The following is a 21873-nucleotide window of genomic DNA, read 5'->3' on the forward strand; positions in this document are numbered from 1 at the left end:
CTGCGGAGACTCTGCATATGGAGACTCATGCTACTCTCTGCGATCCACGCACAACTTACCACGCGCCCCATTGAGAGTGAGAACCACTAATTGCGACCACAAGGAGGTTATCCCCTGTGACTCTACCCTCCCTAGCGGCTGGGCCAATTTGGTTGCTTAGGAGACCTGGCTGGAGTCATTCAGCACACCCTGGATTTGAACTCACGACTCCAGGGGTGGTAGTCAGCGTCAATACTCGCTGAGCTACCCAGGCCCCTGTGCAAACCATTTTTATGTAATTACTTCTTCCTGGTTCCCATGGGACCAGAGCCCGTGTCTTTGAGGCTAGCACTTGAGGGAAATGCATTCACACTTAAATTGGTGCAAAAATGTGTGATGCGTGATGGTGCTTGTTAGTAATTCGGTGAATGGCCGTGATTTCAGGATACACAACAAGTCGATTTTCCGTGTTATAATGTTGGCTTGACATTCCCTTGTCCCCATCCAGTTTCATTGTATTGAAAACAGCAGCTCATACATTCTGCTATATTTCTCTTGTGACGTTTTACGGAAGAAAGTCATTTAGGTTTCAAACAACATAAGGGAGAATAAACGATGACAGAATTTTCATTTTTGAGTTAACTACCCCTTTAACATTTATTTGAAGCATTAATGACAGTCACCATATTAAATCATATTGTCCTTTTCTCGCCCTACAAAGAACCAGGGTGGCATACCAGCACAGGAACATTAATTGGAACTGACGCTGTCACCCAATGATAGTGAAGTCTCATTTCAGTGTGAGGTGAAACCATCTCATCAGCATTCGGGACTTGTCCCCTGTCCCCTCCAGTTATTCTCAGCCTGTAATTAAGTGGATGGCCATAATCACTAGACTGTCTATATGTATGTGTTGAGGAGAGAGGAGTGTAGTAATTGTCCTGCCACTGGGGTGCTCAGTCAGGGTTCTCTCAGGGCCACAGGGAGATGAGGAGGGCGGTGTGGAGGCAGTGGGAGGGTCTGCTGAGGGAGGGAACAGAGGAATGCACAGTTCGCAACTGAGGGAGCATTCTTGAGTGGAGCAGAGTTTAGAGAACAGGCACACAGACTCTGGAATGGATCTCATGCTTTAAGGAGGGCATGACGTAATCTGTGATTTCACCTGAGTGGATTTGTGCTTAAACTGTTTTACCTCCTGTTTGAAGGATATCAATGGATATAAATTCCTTTTCTTCAAGAAGGATTGGTGAAGGATGGACATGTTAAACGTCAATCGTATATCACCTGTGTGAAAAAACAAAAACAAAAAACAAGACAACTTTGTCAAAGCTCCTTGATTTTACAGGGACCCTGCAATTCATATTTTAGGGTTTTTGTCCATGTAGCAAAGCAACTTTTAAGACAACACTCTTATGTACTAATACTGGAGGGATCCAAGTCTGAAAAGCTTTGGAAAGTTAAAAGGACCACTTTTGGTTGTATTGAGTTTCTGGATTGCACCGAGAAGCACCAGAGAGTTTGTCACTATTTTGGGTAAGTAAACCTCAAAAGTCCTAATTAAATGTACAATTTTAAAATGATTTGTTTGCCTATTCGTACTGTGATATTGATTGTGACATTGCATAGAAGCACTTGAAAAATGACTTAATTAGTATCTGTAGAAAGTAGTTAAAAAATGTAACTCATATTAAAATGATTTATTTTCATTTTGCTCCAGTTTGCGCTTTGTTTTCATTTTTACATGTTAGATTTGCGTTTCCTGATGTGAACAACGGATAATGATTGTTTCAGTCAGTGATTTCTTTGAAAGCATCGTGTCTTTAAAACAGCGGAGCCGCTTGTCATGTTTTGAATTGATAAAACAGTGCCCTCTTGTGGCTGATAATAGATATATATATTATATATATATATATATATATATATATATATATATATATATATATATATATATATATATATATATATATATATATATATATATATATATAGATATACACACACACACACACACACACACACATGTGTGTGTGTGTGTGTGTATATATATATATATATATATATTATATATATATCTATATATATATCTAGACTTTCTTTCTTCTGCAGAACAAAAATCATTTAAAAAAAAATATCTCAGCTCTGTTGGTCCATACAATGCAAGTGAATGATGGCAGAACTTTGAAGCATCAGAAAGCCTATAAAGGCAGCATGAAAGTAATCCATGTGACTCCAGTTGTTAAATCAATGTCTTCAGAAGCGATTTGATAGGTGTAGGTAAGAAACAGATAAATATTTAAGTCCTTTTTTCTACAAATCTCCACTTTCACTTCCACATTCTTTAGTTTTTTGGCGATTACCGTTCTTCATGCATATTGCCACCTACTGGTCGGGACTGGTCAAAGGTGGAGATTTATAGTAAAAAATGACTTGTTGAGAAACATTGATCTGTTTCTTACTCACACCTATCATATGGCTTCTGAAGACATGGATTTAATCACTTGAGTCGTATGGATTACTTTTATGCTGCCTTATGTGCATTTTGGAGCTTTTTGGGCGAACTTTTCCTTTAAGCTCATTCAATAATGTCCATATAACCTCTCAAATGATAGCAAAGTCCATTGTTATTGTTCACATTTCTTGGCATACCCCTTACTGAATTTGCATTATCTGTGTTTATTTGCTTCCCTGGATGAGAATTGTTAAGCAAACATTATATCTAACACCTCTGTACAGGTTTGATAGATATTAACAGATAGTCATCCAAGGACAGCGTCATCATCGCCAGTACTTATTCCAAGGAGACAGACTCTTCTGAGCAATCCTCAGAGAGTGAGCAGTTTTATATTTATTTGGACTCCATAATAATAATAAATTATAAAAGAGAGCTCTTATGCATATGCTATAAATCAGGTGTCACTAAAACCCCTAACCCTTTAATATTGCATTCTGTTAGATCTCACCTTGTGAAATATATATTGCACATCTGAATTGTTAGAAACCTACAGTATTTATATTTACTGACAACCATAAAGTGCATTTCACTGGAGTGCATTTCTCTGGACGTGGCTTGTTCTTCTAACAAGGAAACATTCCAGATTTTAAAGCTTCTTAGCCTTTTTTATTTTCTTTGGATATGCAGAAAAAGATCATGGCTTTTTCCCAGTCTAAAAATCTTTCTTGCATTGAAGTCTTGCATTATCATACCATTACAGTTCTGAAATAGGATGAATAGTGAAATAAAAGATAAAAAAAGACACTTTCTTTTGGCACTGAGCAGATGGCATGATGAGAAATACCTTGGATTGAGTACAAGGATGTAAAACACAATACCCTTTGAGCCAATTAGCCTCTTGATAACTTTGGAGGTTGGTGTGTTCGGGCCAAGTACGTGCTGGTAATCTTCCACATAATTGGATAAAGGGGCCGGTCCCTCCACAGCCAGACTGCTCACCCAAAAACACTTTAACCTTGCTGATTTATTTACCTATAAGCTCACAGTCCTTGGATTTATTTTTCTTGGCACAGTTCACATTTATGTCATGAAGCATTAATGAAAACCATGAACAGTTCTCTCTTTGTCACTCATCACCATTCGTCTCATGCAGTTTTTGCTTCTTAATTGTGCTAAAATCGAATCAGAGGCACTTAAGAACTTAACCAGATTACTTTTATAGAGTCACCAGCAATAGTTAATGGAATTTACGTCTTTAAGTAAGAGCGGGTGCTTCAGAAGCTCCTGTCTAACACATTTGTCAGCAGGGGCCAAGGTCCAGCCACCAGCCCTGGGCTGCAGTCTCAGTGGACTGATGGGTAACAGCCTTTGGTCAGCCTGCTGCTTTGCACAGGAGGCAACGTTCTTGGAGGTACTGATTCTTATGTTTGAATAACAACAACATCTTCTAGACTTTACATAGTGGTCGTATTTTGCGACTAAATGCTGGATAATCAAGGTGGATGCAGATGATGGAAAAATTCACCCCAAAAATGAAAATCTTGTCATCACATATACTCACCCTCATGTTATTCCAGACTTGTATGACTACTTTCTTCTGTGGAACACACAAGGAGATGTTCAGCAGAATGTTATCCTCAGTCACCATTCACTTTCATTGTATGGAAGAAAGGGTTTGGAACAACATGAGGGTGAGTAAATAATGTCTAATTTTCTTTTTTTTTATTATTAAGAATCCCTTTAAGTGCAAAGAGATTTTTGTTTTAGCACCACTTTTGAAAGAGGGGGATATTTTAAGACTTGATATTTTGCTGAACTGTGCACCATGGTTGACTTTTTAAAGTAATGGAAAGGATGTGAGCAGATAGTGCAACGATGTTTTGGAAGCCTATTAGACCTTAAGCCATCTTAATACAATTGAGTTAAAGGATGCTTGTCTCAATCACAGGGGATTAGACAGCTTTTATGGACGGTTTAGTTCTTCAGCATTGTGCCAAGTGCTTCTTGGAATTTAGTTTTTAATTAGACATCATCTCCTTGAATGACACATCATATTTGTAATTAGCTTTCTCTGGACTTGGGCATTTTTAGACCTGACACTCAAGCACAAATGACATTTGCAGACCTACAAAGTAAACTGTTAACAAATAATATGGACACATGGAGTGGACGCTTCTGTTGCTGTGGTTGTGTGCTTATTATACTGACATGCTAATATTTATAGCACTGGTTCTGAAATGGTTTTGCTTCAGGAATTTTTCTTTTTACATTGGATAGTGGCAACCCAGCACAATACCAAAATTGTTGTGTACAAAATGACATGATAGCATAGGCCAAATAATATGCTAAGTTATTGACAAGGCTGAATCTGAAAATGTACAATTTTGTAAATGCATAAACAACAGCAGAAGGGTGAGCCTAACACACGTAACAAACACTGGGACAAATATTGCATTAGCATTAGACATATGACCAAGTGTCTGATACCGAAGAGTTTGATGCAATCTGGTCTTACAGAATCATGTTCATATACTTACATTTTTGCAAAATAATTTTTACAGGCTCGTTGTACGTATCACATCAGTTTCCTGTTAAATAAACACTACAGGTGCTAAAACTACAATGACCTTTATTCCCTTTCACACAAATCATGCATAAAAGGCCAGATTATTCATTCATAAACACTTACTTTTCGCCCTGCTCTTCGCACAATGGATAACATTATGACATCAAAACACTTTTACTTTAACGCGTGACTTGTAAAGCGATACATTTTAACGTTTGCATTACATAACTAACTACATTTACAAGCTTGATCAAATATGATCATATTGCGTGGTATAAGGATGAAGAAGCAATGCACTTGCGATGCAAAGGACTGGGGTACAAGTCCTGAAGAGCATGTGAGTCAACATGCGAATCGAAAGTGTCATAGAAACACCACATAATGATGTTGCTTCAGTAATTGTGTTTTTCATGTCACACTTGCTTTATATGACACAATCGGTTAAGTTTAGGTTTAAAGTTTAGGGTAGGGAGGTCAGTTTTTTTTTTTTTTTTTATGTTAAACTCGATAAAACATTTACTTCCTCTGTTTTTCATCTCACATTGGTTTTTTATGACACTATTGGTTAGGTATAGTGTTTAGAATAGGGAGATAGGTTTTGTTGATTTTGTCAACTCAATAAGGTTGGAGAGAAAATTTAACTTGCTTCTAGCACACAGTGGACATTTCACCTCAGAACTGCCATGATACGTGTAAGGTTACATGTAATTTTCATGAGATCAGGCTGGTTTGATTGGACACATAGCAGTGTACAGCAACAACAAAAGAAATGGGAAGCCTTTTAAAAGTTGATATCCTTGTTTATAGTGCTATCCTAACTATACATGATAATATAATTAATACAATTTAAATAAATATAAATAGTATATTTTTTGCATTTAGCATTATTTATTTCCATTTGTCCTCAACCCTATCAGAACACACCTGCAACTAATTTTTGGGTCACGACCCACCCGTTGAGATCCACTGATTTAGAGCAAGCTTGCTGAGGGTCATCTGTTTCCCTGACACTCGGCTGTCAAAGTTTGACTACTTCCCTCACCACTCACAGTTGTAACATGTCTCATCCAGGAATAACTATTCACTATTTGCAGAAAAGCTTTAGATTAGCCCGCAGTTTTGGCTGAGGTGTGGTAACTGGCCAGTATAGATAGTTTTCCACATTCTTGTGATGCTTGTGAAGCTATACAGGGCTCAGAATGCATTTCACAGGCAGTATCACTGTAGCCACCTTCAAAGTTGAGTGAAACTATTCAAGGCCATAATATAATCTGTTCATCCCTTGTCCAGTGCAGACATAGGGATACATGTTAGTGCAACAGAGTCTGTGAGATAGGCAGTCAGAACAGGGTTCACATTGTTCCCGTGGTAACCCGAGCCGGGCCTGGCCCAAGCGTCGGGGGAAAGTGTATAGCTGGGATCGGCGTTGTTGAGAGATCAGCGAGACAGCTGCCTGTTTGGAGCTTTCAACACAACTCAAATAAACACCTTTGACTATTCAACTTTTGAGCTCACATTGCTGTGTGTAAGGGATCATTCATCCAAAAATGTTAATTCTGTCATCATTTAGTCACTATCATGTTGTTCCAAACCTTTATGACCTTCTCACTTCCATAGAACACAAAAGGAGATATTAGGCAGAATGACAGCCTCAGTCACCATTCACTTTCATTGTTTAGGAAAAAGATGCAATGAAAGTGAATTGTGACTGAGGCTAACATTTTGTCCAACATCTATTTTCTCTTTCATATGGGTTCAGAACAAAATGAGGATGAGTAAATCAGGACAGAAGTTTCATTTTGCCTGAACTATCCCTTTAAGGCTTTAGCATAAGCACAGCTGAGCCCAGGCTCCTTAATTATTCCTGAAGTTGATTTACAAGAGATCTGTTATAGGTAAGGTTCTGAGGCTCTAGCGTTCTCCACGCTACTGATTGTTTTACTGGCGCGCCGGGGGCTTGGTTTTCTCAGAAGCGGGAGGTACAACACATCCCATAAGCATCAGTGAACATTGTGTCTATGGCCGGCCTACATCCCCATCACTAATCCCCGAATGAGCGAAACCTGACCACTGAATAATGAAACAGCTCAACGGCAAGCATTGCCACCCATTGTACTGACTGTGGGAGAACATGGTCGTTTTGCTCACAGCAATTTATACATCCTTAGCTTGTGTCCTGAACTGTTCTTTCACATCATCCATTGTAAAGGGATTTACTTTATAAAAACAAGAGACAAGTTGCTTAACTAAGGCTTTATTCTTTGTTCATGTGGCTGATGAAATGTGGTTTTAAAAGGGGAATTGCACATTTATAAAAGACTTTTGGATTTAAAGCTTTAAAACTGAAGGGATGTACAGGATATGGGGTGAATATGTTTACTGAAAAGACAATGAGATTATTAAAAATAATCCTTGTTATCCCAGATAATTTTTTAATTGCTCATAGGTTCCTAGGTCAGAAGACTTCAGGTAGATGTTTTATTTCAACCCTAAAATAAAAACAGAAACATATGAGACAATTTTTGACCAGTGTTGGGTGTAATATGATTACAAAGTAATTACTGTAATCTGATTACTTTTTTAGTAAAAAAAAAAAAAAAAAAAAAAAAAAAAAAAAAAGGTAGTTACTTTTGGAAAGTAATCTAAAAGTAAATTACCCCCACCCCAAACCAAACCCCAAACCTAAACCTAACCATCAGTGGAGTAAAATGTAATGTTAGAGGGAAAAATGCAACATTCGAGACTGCTGACGCAACGCACTTGGAAAGTAAACAACTAATGACAATTGGCTAACAGCCTGTAAACAACTGGTAAACAGCCTGGAGCCAATGCAAAAATGTCTCATAGGAGATGGCGTTTGTCAGTGAGTCGGCATAATGTGGCCGATTCTAGGATACGGGAACTGTCGAAAACAACATGTCGAACTCCCTTGTGATCACGCTGGTAAGAGTACAGAAGAATTTGATAAGAAACATTCAGTTCACATATGACTTTTTAAAGCAAACTTTTTTTTTTTTATCTGAGCACAGTTTGAGACATTGTTGCAATCTGTTCTGAAACTCCAGATGAAATATATGGTAGATTTCAATTGTTCTTTTTCCAACACACTCTCATGGCAAAATTGTCAGGATGCGTACGACTTTTCTAAATTTGGCTAATTCGTATGATATCGTGCGACAGCACTTCCTACGACTTTCACTACAGCCAGTGACGTCGCTGGACATGCTTCTGTCATACACAACAGCTTCCTATCATGTTTACACACTCTATTGATTGGTTAAGTTTAGATAAGGGGTTTGGGTAAGGGCATAATATTAATAAGTATGTCCTTAACGCCTCATGCATGAAACTCGCGATTACTTCCGCCTTAGACATCCGGGAATTTGTACGTGATGAAGTTGTATGAGTTTATGTGAACAACATCATGCAAGACCATACGAAATTGCCAACTCATAAATTATTTACGAATTTTCATGAGATCGGCTTGCTTCTTGTTCATTGAGAACATTGTAAAAAAAAAAAAAAAAAAAATGTCTACAATTCTTTCATGGCCAAAGAAGAGTATTTATTTAGTGTAATAACAGTGTGAAAATCCTGTACATACACCACCCAGCTGGCTTACTGATTTTATGTGTTAACTTAGAGTTGGAAGGTAGAGAGAGACAGAGAGAGAGAGAGAGAGAGAGAGCAGTCAGGCATAAAGGAAGTGTTCGCTTAGTCTGTGTGATACCCAACACCACAGCCTGTGATCCCACAGACAGACTGGCAAGTTGAGAACAGAGCGAGATACTGTTCCCCTGTGTCTTATTCAAGAGCTGTTGAACGCCTGCTGATTGCACCAGAGCGAACTTTCTCAACCTGGAACATTACAGCTGGCTGGGACTGACTGGAAAGGCAGTTTTTCAATGGATTCTAGCATGATTCAAAGATGTGGACATATCAGAGTTGAGAAATATAGGGTTCTAAAGAGGTAGGAGTCTTTTTAATGATTTTTCTAATGCTTCAGTTTGAGTAATCCTAAATTTTTTCTATCCTGACAGAGTAACAATTATTGTTAATTTGTTTATTTACACAAAGATAAAAAATTCTGTCATCGTTTACTCGCTCTCATGTTATTAAAAACCTGTAGAATTTCTTTCTTCAGTGGAACACGAGAGGAGAAATTTGGAAGTATGTTGACGTTGCATTGTTTCTATACAATGAAAGTGAATAGGGACTTAGGCTGTCAGTCCTTAACATTCTGCCTAACATTTTCTTTTGTGTTCCATGGAAGTAAATAATGACAGAATTTTCATTTATGGATGAAACATCCCTTTAAGGCTTGAATATAATTCTTCATTGGATTACCACAATACATTCCTGCATACACAGGTGAAAATCCAAATGTATTGTGTCGGCCACCACAACGAAGCCGCCCTGTGTTCACTGTATCAGAGATCGGACAAATGTTGCTAAGTGTCAGAGAGGTGCAGCCCAACAGATGCACCTTTAGCTGAGTGGGCTTCATTCACAGCTAGCTAAAACCTGTCAGCAGACAATAACAACTGTTTCACTCATTGAGTCATTTGCCAACTGGCCCCAGCAAAAAATGCACACAGTCCTTGATGCCACAGTATGATTTATTAGACGTCTCCCGCCATCTGTGACTGTAAACCGCAGAGGGATCGCCACAGTAAACACAATCTGATTCGAAGATCATGGGCAGTATTTAAGAGGGCTTACCTGCACTCGGCCTGAGCCTCGCTTGTCTACTTTTGTGTGCATACAAAGCTTGCTCCAACTGCCCCTTCACAAGATTAAGAGCTTTCCCTGGCACCCTGTCAAGGACAAAATTTAAAGAGCACGAGTGTTTAACCTCCAGCTAATCTTGTCTTTGTGAGAATGGAGGGATTAGGCCATTCATTTTTGCATGCCTCCAAGGGTTAGGCCAGTAATGGGGTTGATGAATGACAAAAATGGCTTGGAGAAGGGAGCTGCCAACTGACATAGGAAACAAATTTGCTGGTGGCCCGACAGCTCCAAACAGAGGCTTAGCCTAATTCCTGACCTGCATCATAATAGAGCATTACTGTGGTATGACACTAATTGAAAATAAGCAGTTTAAGCAAAATGACGGAAGAGTTTTTGAATATGAATACAGTGAAACTGCCCTGGCCAAACATTTTTAATTATTATGCTGGCTTGAAAATGCCAACATACTGTTCTACACTTAAGACTTAATAAGGTTTTTCCACAATCCCTAAACAAAGACCAAAACTATTAAATGGAACTCATCCTTGTGTTTTCAAGCTACATTCACCATATTCAGCGCAGACCTTAAGACTGTTCTGACTTAAGCCCTATTCGGATGGCAATTATTTTACATGGGGACGTGAGGTAATTCCAGCATTTACAGGGGGGTAGTCAGTGATTTTATTGCCATCCGAATCTGAAATGTCAGTGTTTTTCTCCCACCTTGAAGTATTCAAACTCCAACTGTCAAAAAAAATTTAATGTAAACAAGTACATCTGTCTATCTATCTATCTATCTGTCTGTCTGTCTTACTGCAAGGTCTGTTAAATCTTCAAACCTCAACTTTCAGGCCAGGCTTTGTCAAGCCAGCATCGAAGTTTGTCTTTTTAATTGTATTATTTATTATTGCTTTAGTTTTTGGAAGTACTTAAGTTGTTTTGTTTTTTTATCAGTACATGCTGTTCTTTGATTAAAATGGATGCAAATTAGGTTTAAATACCATTTGCATTATGATCCAAGGGCCTATTAAGGACTTTCTGGGCTTATTATTTAACTTTACAAAAAACTTTACATCTTTTTGTAACTGGTCAAGCTATTAAGCTGTGCCATGTGGTCTGTACCACTCATTACAGTCTAGATTGGGACCATCTGTTCTCCTTTCTGGATACTTATGAATTCAGCCAGCATTACATGTTCGTCTCATTATGAATTGATATGCTTCTCTGTACTTTAATAAAATATTGCAGTTTGGACACAATTTACCATCACAAGCAATAGTTCAGCAGTATTACATTATATTTTCAATTTTAAACAGTTCATATTTAGCAAACAGGGGAGCATGGCTGCATTATATGCACTCTTAGTTTCCTCCAAAGATATGTACTGTTCCAAATGTTTAAATGACCCCTGAAACTGTGACACCCAGTTCAATACAAACAGCTCATCACCGGGGATTTGGAGATCAGCATGGGCGAATAAGTTGCTCCTTGTGTTCCCTCCTCCACAGACCCCTGGTGTTCACGAAAGGAGGTCTACCCTCAGAGAAGCTAACAATCCATTATGTTGCTCTCAAAAGACCTTTCACTATAAAAACAGCAGGCACTGGAGAAAAGGCTGAAATTGACAGCTCGACACAAAAGAGATTTACTGCTTTGTTTATGTGCATGAGTGCTGTTCAAAAGGAGGTAATTGTAGGTTGTATAGATGGGCGAATCCCTCAAGGGATTTCAGCCCTTCATCACATTTGCATTCACTATTAGCGCCCCCCCTGGGAGGGACCAGTAAATGTCACTGTGAAACCAATGTCACCCATTAAATCCTGCAGTATGGCAGCTGTTTAAAGCATGTGAAAAGGGTGATGCTGTAAAAAGAGAGATGTTTTGGTCTTTTATTTTGTTAGCTGTGCTTCATGAGCTCTGCATTCCACATTTTGTCGTCTTTGCCTTGACTCCATCACTGCAACATGGTATGCCCTGTTTAAAAACATGTACTTATTGCATTATAACTAATTATCTTCCATTGCACATGTTATTTAAGTAAAATTAAAGGATTTAGTACTGGATTAAAGCCCTATACTGTATATTTTCCCAATTAGCCAGTCTTATTAATAATGCTTGCTAAGGCTATGACTATTGCTCATACCTAGGGTTAAGGATTTGAACAAACCCTAACCTTAAGTATTAAACTTCAGTGCATAACATGTCCCACACCAAATCATGTGGCTTGTGGAGGAGAGTGGTAATACTTTTCTACACAATCAAATGATTTTTACCTGGTGGACGTTAAATTGGTAAAAATAAATCCAGTAAAACTACATTTAAGGAAGAACCCGAGCCATATCAAGGAACCAGAATATCATAAAGACTTGGTAGTGGGCTCTCTTGTCTTGGAATAGTAAGCAACCACACAGAACACCATAGCAACCACATAGCAATGCCCTGGCAACCACCCTGAACACTCTAGGATTGTGGTGGCGAGTTTTGCATGGGTAAGCACCACTCACATATTCTACAGAAAATGCAAACTCTATGGAAATGTGCTCAAAGTAAAGAGAATTATAGTGACTACATCACTATTGTGTGTCTTTAATAACTTGGCTTTGTATCCTTTTTGTTAACTTAATTTTTTATTTTTTATTTTTGTCTTGCAGATCTTGCTAATGTTGCCAATACCACAAATGCGACACCAGCAGATGACGGGCAGGATGCCTCAAGGAGAAGATATTTAGAACCAAACCATCTTCCAAACCAGAACTAGTCTTGCACCTTTTAAAGCAGCTTACAAGAACTTGCCAGAAGCACAAGCTAAAGAAGGCAGTGCATTATAACCATCGTCTGCTCCAAACATCTCAACATGTTTGCCCCAACAACAGCCCTGCCTCCACCTCCACCCCTCTTAACAGGAAGTGGACTGCCTGTGCCTGGTGCGCAATCTACAGGTCCCTACATAGGTGTAGTAGCACCTCTTATCATTCCTTACATTGCCATACATTAGGTTACGACTGTGTCTTATTCACATAGCGCATACTAACTATGCCGTTTTCATGTGATTTCTGTTGTGGACTCTCTAGAGCACGATATGCTGCGACAGGAGTTAAACTCTCGCTTCCTGGCCTCCCAGACTGTCGATCAAGGTGGCGCACTGGCCCCTCCAGCCTACCTTCGCACAGAGTTCCACCAGCACCAGCACACACATCAACACACTCATCAGCATACCTTCACACCCTTTCCCCAATCCATCATGCCCAGCCCAACAGCACCACTGGTGCGTAACCCTGCCAGACAAGTGAGGATGCATGTTTATGCATTATGTTCATAATAAAGTTTTGACTGAAACACTACTATTTATAAAGTACAAAACTGCTAAGTGCAAATATATTTTTTTACTTTGCAGCTTGACAAATACCCAGCTAAAGTGGACACCTTTCAAAAACACAGTGTAAGTTACATCAGGAGTATATCCTGTGCACATAATAGCCTGTGATTTGAGTGACACGGTCCCATGGGGTTACCACACTTTTTGACTAATACTTTTTACATTACCTTTCCATGACCACTCTAGTTGTTTGTGATACTGGATTTAAAAAAATAATAATTTTGATTCAGACTTCTAATAAATAATTCTGACTAACTGAACTAGTTTGATTTGTGAACTAGATTCATTGAAAAGAAGTGACTTGAATTAAGAACAATTTGCTCATAAAGTCTACATCATTATGCCTTCATCATTAAGTTTACTGTACACAAGCTTAACACGAGCAAAATGTAGCTGTTTAAATGTTTAGTAAAGAGTATCTAGAACATTTTATTTTCAGTATTGAAATTACCATGACCTTTCCATGATTTTTGAGATTCAATTCAATTCTATGAATTTTCAAGGCTTTGAAAACAATTTTAACATATTTTCATAACCGTGGGAACTGTTTGTTTCATTTCATAAGTTGACATAATTCAGCATTTGTTATGTTTTTGATCATTAATAGTTGATTTTTAAATTATATATTATTTATATTTAAAATAATTGTTTATTATATAAATAATAAAATTATTATTATATTATAGTAATAATAATAAAAACATTTAATAATTAATCATTCGTATTTTTATCTGAATTTTGGCTAATGCTACCTCAAATGTTTATGAATTGGTTGATCACTGCTCATGAACATTTGAGGTGAAAGTAGTTTGAGAATGTGTTTTAAAGGCCAGAAACGTCCTGAATCGGCACAAACATTCTTTTCTCCTGACATTAATGACATTTTTCTGCTGTTTCACTACAGTTGGTCCCATCCTATCCATCAGTAATGACTGGAATACCTCCTATGGTTCCACCTGCTGGACCATTCAGCTCTCTCCAGGGAGCTTTTCAACCCAAGGTTTGCCTGCCACTCCGTCTGTCAGCTTTCCTTTTTCTTTTTTTTTTTTTTTAGTTCTTAAAAAGCCTTGACAACATTGAAAGAAGGCTGTGAATAACTTGTTATTTCTTGAGATTAAAAAAGAAAAAGAAAAAGAAAGAAAAGAAAAGAAAGGTTCTTGCTGAGGTCTTGCAATCTTTTTTGCCTGTTATTTGGAAAGCTTCATATTTTTTAAAGGACAAAGGCCGGATTCACAAAATAAAATGAAGAAAGTTCTTCTAGGCAAATTATACGTTTGAAAGAATGTTCCTAAGTGTAATTCATGAAGAACATTCATAAGAACTTTTTAAGAAGTCTGTTCAGGTGTATAAAATATTCTTAAGTTAGAAAATAGTAGTTAACAAGAATTTATTGTTTATATTTTATTGAAAAATTTTACTATTTATGAAATAAAATTTCATTTAATTTTATATAAGAAAGTTTTGTAAAACTGGCCCCTAAATGAAAAAAATAAATAAATAAATAAACCTAGACACTTGAGTTCCAATCCAATTAGACTGACTGATAAGTCCAACCACACAATCACAATACATGACACTTATATAACTGCTTATACTGTATGTAATATATAATACTGTATGTTCTGAGATGTGCTGTGGACTATTAAGACATATTATGGATTTATGGTTATCATAAATATATATTTAAAATTTAAAATCATTTACAATTTAAAATGGACCTAGTTTTCACACAGTCTTTTGTGTTTTCAGGCTTCCAACCCATTAGATGCGGTGTCAAGACCAGGATCTGTGCTACACCAACTTATACAGAAGGATTCCAGAGTAAGTATTCGTTTAGTATCAGTTGCAAAGCTTTGAAATGCGTAACAAGATGTGTCTCATTAAATATTTACAGCTGTTCGTCCATCTTTGGGAAAATATAATTAGTATAACTTATTGTATCAAATTTTTTTGCTTTTGGATCGAATGTGTCCTAAACCAAAAGTAAGGTTCACATGTGACTGTTAAGCTCTTATAAAGGAATATTCTGGGTTCAATACAAGTTAAACTCAATCGACAGCATTTGTGGCATAATGTTGATTTCCACAAAAATGTATTTCGACTCGTCCCACCTTTTCTTTAAAAAAAAAAGAAGAAGCAAAAATGGAGGTTACAGGGAGGCACTTACAATGAAAGTGAATGGGGCCAATTTTTGGAGGGTTACAAAGTAGAAATGTGAAGCTAATAATTTTATAAAAGCGCTTACATTATTTCTTCTTTCAAAACTCATGTATTATTTGAGCTGTAAAGTTGTTTAAACTGTCATTTTTACAGTCTTTTTAGGGTTTGTTGAAATCGGCATGGCAACAAAGTTGTAAAATTGGCTATAACTTTACACAGAAAAGGTTAGTAAGTGATTTTATCACACTAAAATCATGTAACCCTAACACACACAGTATATTGTTTATGTCTTTTGGCTATACCTTTGAAACAGTGAGTATTTTAACGTTCACGGTTTGGCCCCCATTCACTTCCATTGTAAGTGCCTCACTGTAACCCCAATTTTTGCTTTTTTTTAAAGAAAAGGAGGGACGAGTTGGAATACATTTTTGTGGTAATCAATAATATGCCATAAATGCTTTGATTGAGCATAACATATTGAACCAGGAATATTCCTTTAAATTAACATCTTAAATCAGGAACAGAATTCTTTATCCATTTTTCTTAACCCTGCTCTTTCTTGCTTAGAAACCAGGGAAGTGGTGTGCAATGCATGTCCACATTGCATGGCAGGTTTACCATCATCAGCAAAAAATAAAGGTATGTTAAAATCAAACCAATCGTTTTTAATTTAGTATTTTGACAGTCCGTTCTAAGTAATCTGTAACTAGGCCTAGGTTTAACCTTCCCAGGTCCAGAATTAACCTTCCCATTTTTCACTTGTCTTACAGAAACAGATGCAGACTGAGCCGCATAAGCTAGACTTTAGGTTTAAGCCTGAGTTTCTGAATCGATCATCTAGTTCGAGCTTAATGGGTTTGATACAGCAGCCACGTGACTTACCCCGACCCTCCACTGTCCTCTCCAATGCAGGTAAGTCTTAAAGCTTGTGTTACATCAGATGGCAGAACAAAGCTGCACCAACATAAATAAATGTCAATGATCTCAGTGCTTTAGTGCTCCAAACCACAAATGTTATAATAGCCATAAAAGTTGTATTAAATTACAATTAGAGTGGCTTTACTGATTGAAACAGGATAGCGCTTATGTCAGCAGTTTGAGTTATTTATTTCATCCATCTCTCGTTAGGCCCCACACATCCTTTAGGTTCACCATATGGACCCTTATCGCACACCCCCAACATCCTCCACAGTTTAGTCCCCCATCATGGTAAGGCTTACTTTACTCATGAGATTATTAAATTCTGGCCCCAAAAATGTATTTGGACACTTAGCTGCTCTTAAAAATGCACAAATTTCATTGCATTAGATAATAAAAAAATATCTTAAAATATCTTATTGTTTATTTCCATATTATTGAACACTGGCCTGTCCACAGCAATCCATTTTGCAATTGAATTCATATGTCAGTTGAACTGAAGTCAGACGGACGCTTTTGGATCATCTCACTTTGGTTGTGTTGCATCATAAACACTGTATTTTTAAGTCGCAGCATCAAGTTAAAAGTAGTTTGAAACTTAGAAAAGCATGTCTTGGAACCCCTGCATTCAGAGTTGCACTCCATCAAGCTGAGTGGATGGTTTGAGTGTGGTTTGATGGAGTTCTGCTTACTGTTCTGAAACAGGTGGTACATAATAGGAATATTCCTTATTATAGTCATGATTAATTATCAGGGACTTGTTACGGGGACATGATTAATTGCATTAATATATGCTTTTTTTTTTTTTTTGTGTGTTTAAAAAAAAAAAAAAAATTTTATCTCACCGAATTAACACATTAAATCGACAGCCCTAGTTTAAGTGGATGTATGTTGTCAGTTCTCCTTAAGTTCACACAGGTGTCCATCACATTAACTATGAGCATGTTTCACTAAGTTTGACAACCAGAAAGTGTCCAAATACTTGTGAAATCTTTTACATGAAAAATGAGCTTATGCTATCTTTCTTTAAAACAAATGCCACTTTGTTTGACATTTTGTTATCTAATGCAAAGACATTCATAAAATTTCAAGTGTGGCTTAAGTGTCCAAATACTTTTTAGGGGCCACTGTACTAAATTAATATTAGTACTCAAAATCTGAAACCATGTCTCTATTGTTGCTGTATAGAGTCTTCTAATAAGCCACTTTCCTTTGGAGGTCTAAGGACACTGAGTACATCTGCTTTTGGAGGACTAGGAAACCCAGCACTAAGTAAGGACATGTATACTGATTATACTGATATGCATGAAGATGCTTGAAAAAAGATGTCTTTATTGCTGTAGAGGGTACAATGCATTATTTGCCCAACTGATAATGATTACTCTCTGGCATCCAAAGCACCGAACACAGCACATGGGACTAAAGATGGTAAAACGGTGCCAACCCCAAATGGGCCACAGGAGCCCTGGAACAGACTGCAACAGACCCCCTCATCTTTCCCCACACCCCTTCTGTGTCCAAGGACATCTGAATCTGAGAGAGCTCCATCTGTACCAGACAGAGCAACAAATAAGAGAGACTCTATAATCAACAAAGATGATCTGGAAAGGTATGCAACAGCTATTTTGTCACTGACACTGAGAACTAACCATTAGCATTCCCATCAATTTCAATGGCAGTTGCTCAGCAGGTGCATTCAGCCAGGAAAGATACAACCTGGATGCTACCATCTTTGCGTAATGGACACTCAGTTCCATTTTTTATTTTAACCATCAACTCACCTGAGCCTAAATGGAATGTGACTGATCACACTATAGTAGAACTCCTCAAAGGACATAAACCCACAGTATATCTATTTCACACTGTTAAGAGCCCTCCAAAATTTCTTTCCAGTGAAACATCTACTATTATAATATAATAAAATTTGTATAATATAATGAAAGGTTAGGTTAGGGTTAGTATAGAGGTTAGTTTTAGTTAGGGTTTAGTAAGGTTTGTTAGTAGGGATTTGTATAATATAATAGCTAAAACAGCTACTTTTGATTGGCTATCAATGGAGAAAGATAATTTTTGCCCGCATAATGGTGTGGTTACTGCATCTACCAGCAAGGACTAACTGCCAAAACTAAGGAAGCCTACACACTAGAGTTTATATTTAGTAAGAGAATGCAACAAATGCATTAATTTCAATGGGGATGGTGCATTGCATTGACGGAGAAGAAAAATTCAAGGGTATGCGATAGTGACGTTGCATCACACGAAACCAAGCATTTAAACTTTTCAACAGCCACAAGGCACGTACGCGTCCGTTGATCAATGAGAATTTCAGAGAGGTCCAGTTGTGCTTTTTCAGGAATCTAGTTTGCTGTATTCCAGCTTCAAGCTGACACGGCTCTTTCCATGCCTTCAAAACATCGTTGACGCATTGCTATTCATGAAACGCTACTTCTGAGCTTTCCCTAGAGTTTAGGCACCCAAACTAGCAAAACCTTGACCCACAGGAGTTTGACATTTTTTAAGAATGACATCAATTGACATGATATTGATTACCAAACTAAATATTTATATAATCTTATTTCAATCATTCATTGCAGGGAACCAAAAGAGCCAAATGGGAGACATTTGTCCCCCATCAGAAAGAGTGCACTGGATAACAAACAATCAACAGCGTCCTTTAAAGGCCCTTCGCCAGATAAGCCAAAGGATGAGGACGAGGCGAGAGAGAAAACTCAAGCAAAAGAGCCCCTGCAACAAACCCGAGAAACTGATGAACAGAGGCACAAAGAGATCCAAAGTTACAAAAGAGAAAAGGATGTGGAGAGTGAGCACCATCCCACTGAAGACAAACCTGCAGGAAAGGAGAGTTCATCACCAAAACAACAAAGAGAAAATATTAAGCGAACAAGTAGTGGTATTCAGCACTGGGAGCCAGCTGAGAAGAAGAGCAGAGTTGAGTATGAACCTCACGGAAAGAGCAGCAAGGTGAGGGTCAAGGAGGAGAAGAGAGATGATCAGGACCAGGATGTTACAACCCTTCAGAAGAGTGTGGAAAAACCCTGGCAGGGTCCCAGAATGTCTGGTATGAACCCTTCACCTCTCTCAACTCTTCCTTTGCCTAATGGAATTGCCGGTGGACACCCCAGCCTTGACAGGACTCGGCTAGTCTCACCTTTCCTGGGAATGGGTCCATTCCCTGGAGCTGAGAGGCTGCCTTACTCCCCGCAACACTGGGAGTCCATGCGGAACATCTACAGGGGATTAGACCTTCCTCGGAGAGACTCCTTGGGCAAGGACCTCTTGATGAGAACTGACCCACTGCAACGTGTGATGATGGGCCACATTGCTTACCCACGGGAGCCGTTCCTGCAGTCCATGGCCCTGGAACAGAGAAGTCAACTGGAGGAACGACAGCGTCTGGCCTTCCTGAGGGAAGAGAGCGAGAGGAGCCACCTGCTGGCCATGCATCATACTGCACTGGATCCTCACCTACCTCCACCAGGGATTCTCAGGACGGCTTACATCAGCACAGGGCTCCCACATGCCCCACATTATGGTTCTCTCAGTAGGACTCTACATAATGCCTATGTGCATGCCCAACCACACCCACTTTTCCCAGTGCTGGCTGCACGGCCGGGGTCTCCGAGAAGGATGACCCCTCTTACAGAGAGACCTGCATTCCACCCACACAAAGACACTGAGGCTCGGTGAGCTGGACTATATCTGGATTGACAGATTCAGCCTATATCAAGCACTTGATGTGTATTCATGAAATGTACAGTGGTGAAAGTCTTGAGATTATATTTCTTTTTTGTCAAAAAATATTAAAATTAATTCTGAGAAAAATGTTTTTACTTATTCCTTTTTGTTTAATGTTGACAATATTTCTTAAGATAATGGCCATTAAATTACTGTATTAAGGTTCAAACGTTTTCCAGCTAGAGCATGATAACTGTTTATAATGAAACGAATATAGCACATTATAGCACAAATTAGATGGTAACAGTAACACTTTACAGTAAGGCTGTATTAGTTTACATAAGTTAGCTACATAAGCCAACAAAAACGAACAATGAATTTACAGCACTTATTAATCTTGATTAATGTGAATTTCAACATATATTAATTTTAAAAATTTAAACAAGTTTTATACGGTAGCATTAGTTAATGCATTAGGAACTAACATGAACCAGTTCTTGAATAAAACAAATATTAACCATGATTAATAAATGCAGTAAAAATATATAGTATAATTCATTGTTTGCTCACTGTCAGCAATTAGAATTGTATTATTAAAGGAATATTCTGAGTTCCATACAAGTTAAGTTCAATTGACAGCATTTGTGGCATAATATTGATTACCACAAAAATTAATTTAGACTTGTTCCTCTTAAAAAAACAAGCAAAATCGAGGTTAAAGTGAGGCACTTTTTTGGAGGGTTTAAAGGGAGAAATGTGAAGCTTATAATTTTACATTACACAATACATTCTTACATTAATTCTTCTGTTAAAACTCATGTATTATTTGAGCTGTAAAGTTGTTTACATTGCCATTTTAAAGTTGTTTTAGGGTTTGTTGACATTACATCGTCATGGCAACAAAGTTGTAAAATTATGACTTTTCACAGAAAAGGTTAGTAAATTATTTTAATCACACTAAAATCATGTTTACACTCATATTGTTTATGTCTTGTAGCTATACTTTTGAAAAAGTGAGTATTTTAGCGTTCAAAAATTGGCCCCCATTCACTTCCATTGTAAGTGCCTCACTGGAACCCAGACTTTTGCTTTTTTTAAAGGAGGGGCAGGTCAAAATACATTTTTGTGGTAATCAATATTATGCCACAAATGCTGTCGATTGATCTTAACTTGTATTGAACCCGGAATAATATAAGTGTTACCAGGTTAACATTAACACATTTGGTATCATAAACCAACAATGATCAATACTTTTTAGAGCATTACCATAAATCTTGGTAAATGTATAAAAAAACAAAAAAAAAAAACAACATATATTATAATTTTTAACATTCAATTATAGATTTAATGTTAAAAAATTTTTTTAGCATATGTAGAAATTACCAAGAATAAATGCTGTAAAAGAATTGCTCATTTTTAGTTCTTGTTAACTATCGAGTTAACTACTACAGTGGTTCTCAACCCTGTTCCTGGATGCCCCCCAACACTGCACATGATGTATATCTCCCTTTTCTGACACACTCAATTCAGGTTTTGGAGTCTCCACTAACGAGCTGATGAGTTGAACCAGGTGTGTTTGATTAGGGAGATATCCAAACTTTGCAGTGTTGGGGGGCCTCATGGAACAGGGTTGAGAACCACTGAACTAATAGAAACAACATACACCAATCAGCCACAACATTAAAACCACCTGTCTAATATTGTGTAGGTCCCCCTCGTGCCGCCAAAACAGCACCAACCCGCATCTCAGAATAGCATTCTGAGATGCTATTCTTCTCACCACAATTGTACAGGGCGGTTATCTGAGATACCGTAGACTTTGCCAGTTCGAACCAATCTGGCCTTTCTCTGTTGAACTCTCTCATCAACAAGGTGTTTCCATCCACAGAACTGCCCCTCACTGGATGTTTTTTGTTTCTGGTACCATTCTGAGTAAATTCTAGAGACTTGTGCGTGAAAATCCCTGGAGATCAGCAGTTACAGAAATACTCAAAC

The 21873-nt window shown here is 37.8% G+C and overlaps 1 protein-coding gene across 3 annotated transcripts; it reads left to right on the top strand.

The window, feature by feature from the left end:
- The first annotated feature begins 1068 nt into the window (after window positions 1-1068).
- Window positions 1069-21414, top strand: LOC127430323 (autism susceptibility gene 2 protein homolog). 3 transcript variants are annotated; one of them, XM_051680049.1, is made up of 12 exons: window positions 1069-1512; window positions 12380-12679; window positions 12800-13014; window positions 13123-13167; window positions 14009-14104; window positions 14854-14925; window positions 15832-15903; window positions 16035-16176; window positions 16393-16473; window positions 17371-17454; window positions 17581-17791; window positions 18777-21414. In XM_051680049.1, the coding sequence occupies exons 2-12, from the start codon at window positions 12583-12585 to the stop codon at window positions 19888-19890; spliced, it is 2229 nt and encodes a 742-aa protein (XP_051536009.1). In that variant the 5' UTR covers window positions 1069-1512; window positions 12380-12582; the 3' UTR covers window positions 19891-21414. The 3 variants fall into 3 exon arrangements, with proteins under 3 accessions (XP_051536009.1, XP_051536012.1, XP_051536010.1); XM_051680052.1 differs by having other exon boundaries at window positions 12800-12993; XM_051680050.1 differs by lacking the exon at window positions 1069-1512 and adding an exon at window positions 8622-8967.
- Window positions 21415-21873: the final 459 nt, after the last annotated feature.

The sequence above is a fragment of the Myxocyprinus asiaticus genome, chromosome 39 (genome assembly GCF_019703515.2).
Source record: "Myxocyprinus asiaticus isolate MX2 ecotype Aquarium Trade chromosome 39, UBuf_Myxa_2, whole genome shotgun sequence".
In the NCBI taxonomy this organism is placed as follows: Eukaryota; Metazoa; Chordata; class Actinopteri; order Cypriniformes; family Catostomidae; genus Myxocyprinus; species Myxocyprinus asiaticus.

Excerpts from the sequence above, each read along its gene's own strand:
- LOC127430323 (XM_051680049.1), top strand. The coding sequence starts at position 12,583 with ATGTTTGCCCCAACAACAGCCCTGCCTCCACCTCCACCCCTCTTAACA. Across the intron at positions 13,168-14,008 it reads ACACCTTTCAAAAACACAGT|TTGGTCCCATCCTATCCATC; the intron begins GTAAGTTACATC and ends GTTTCACTACAG. Across the intron at positions 17,455-17,580 it reads ACTAGGAAACCCAGCACTAA|CACCGAACACAGCACATGGG; the intron begins GTAAGGACATGT and ends TGGCATCCAAAG.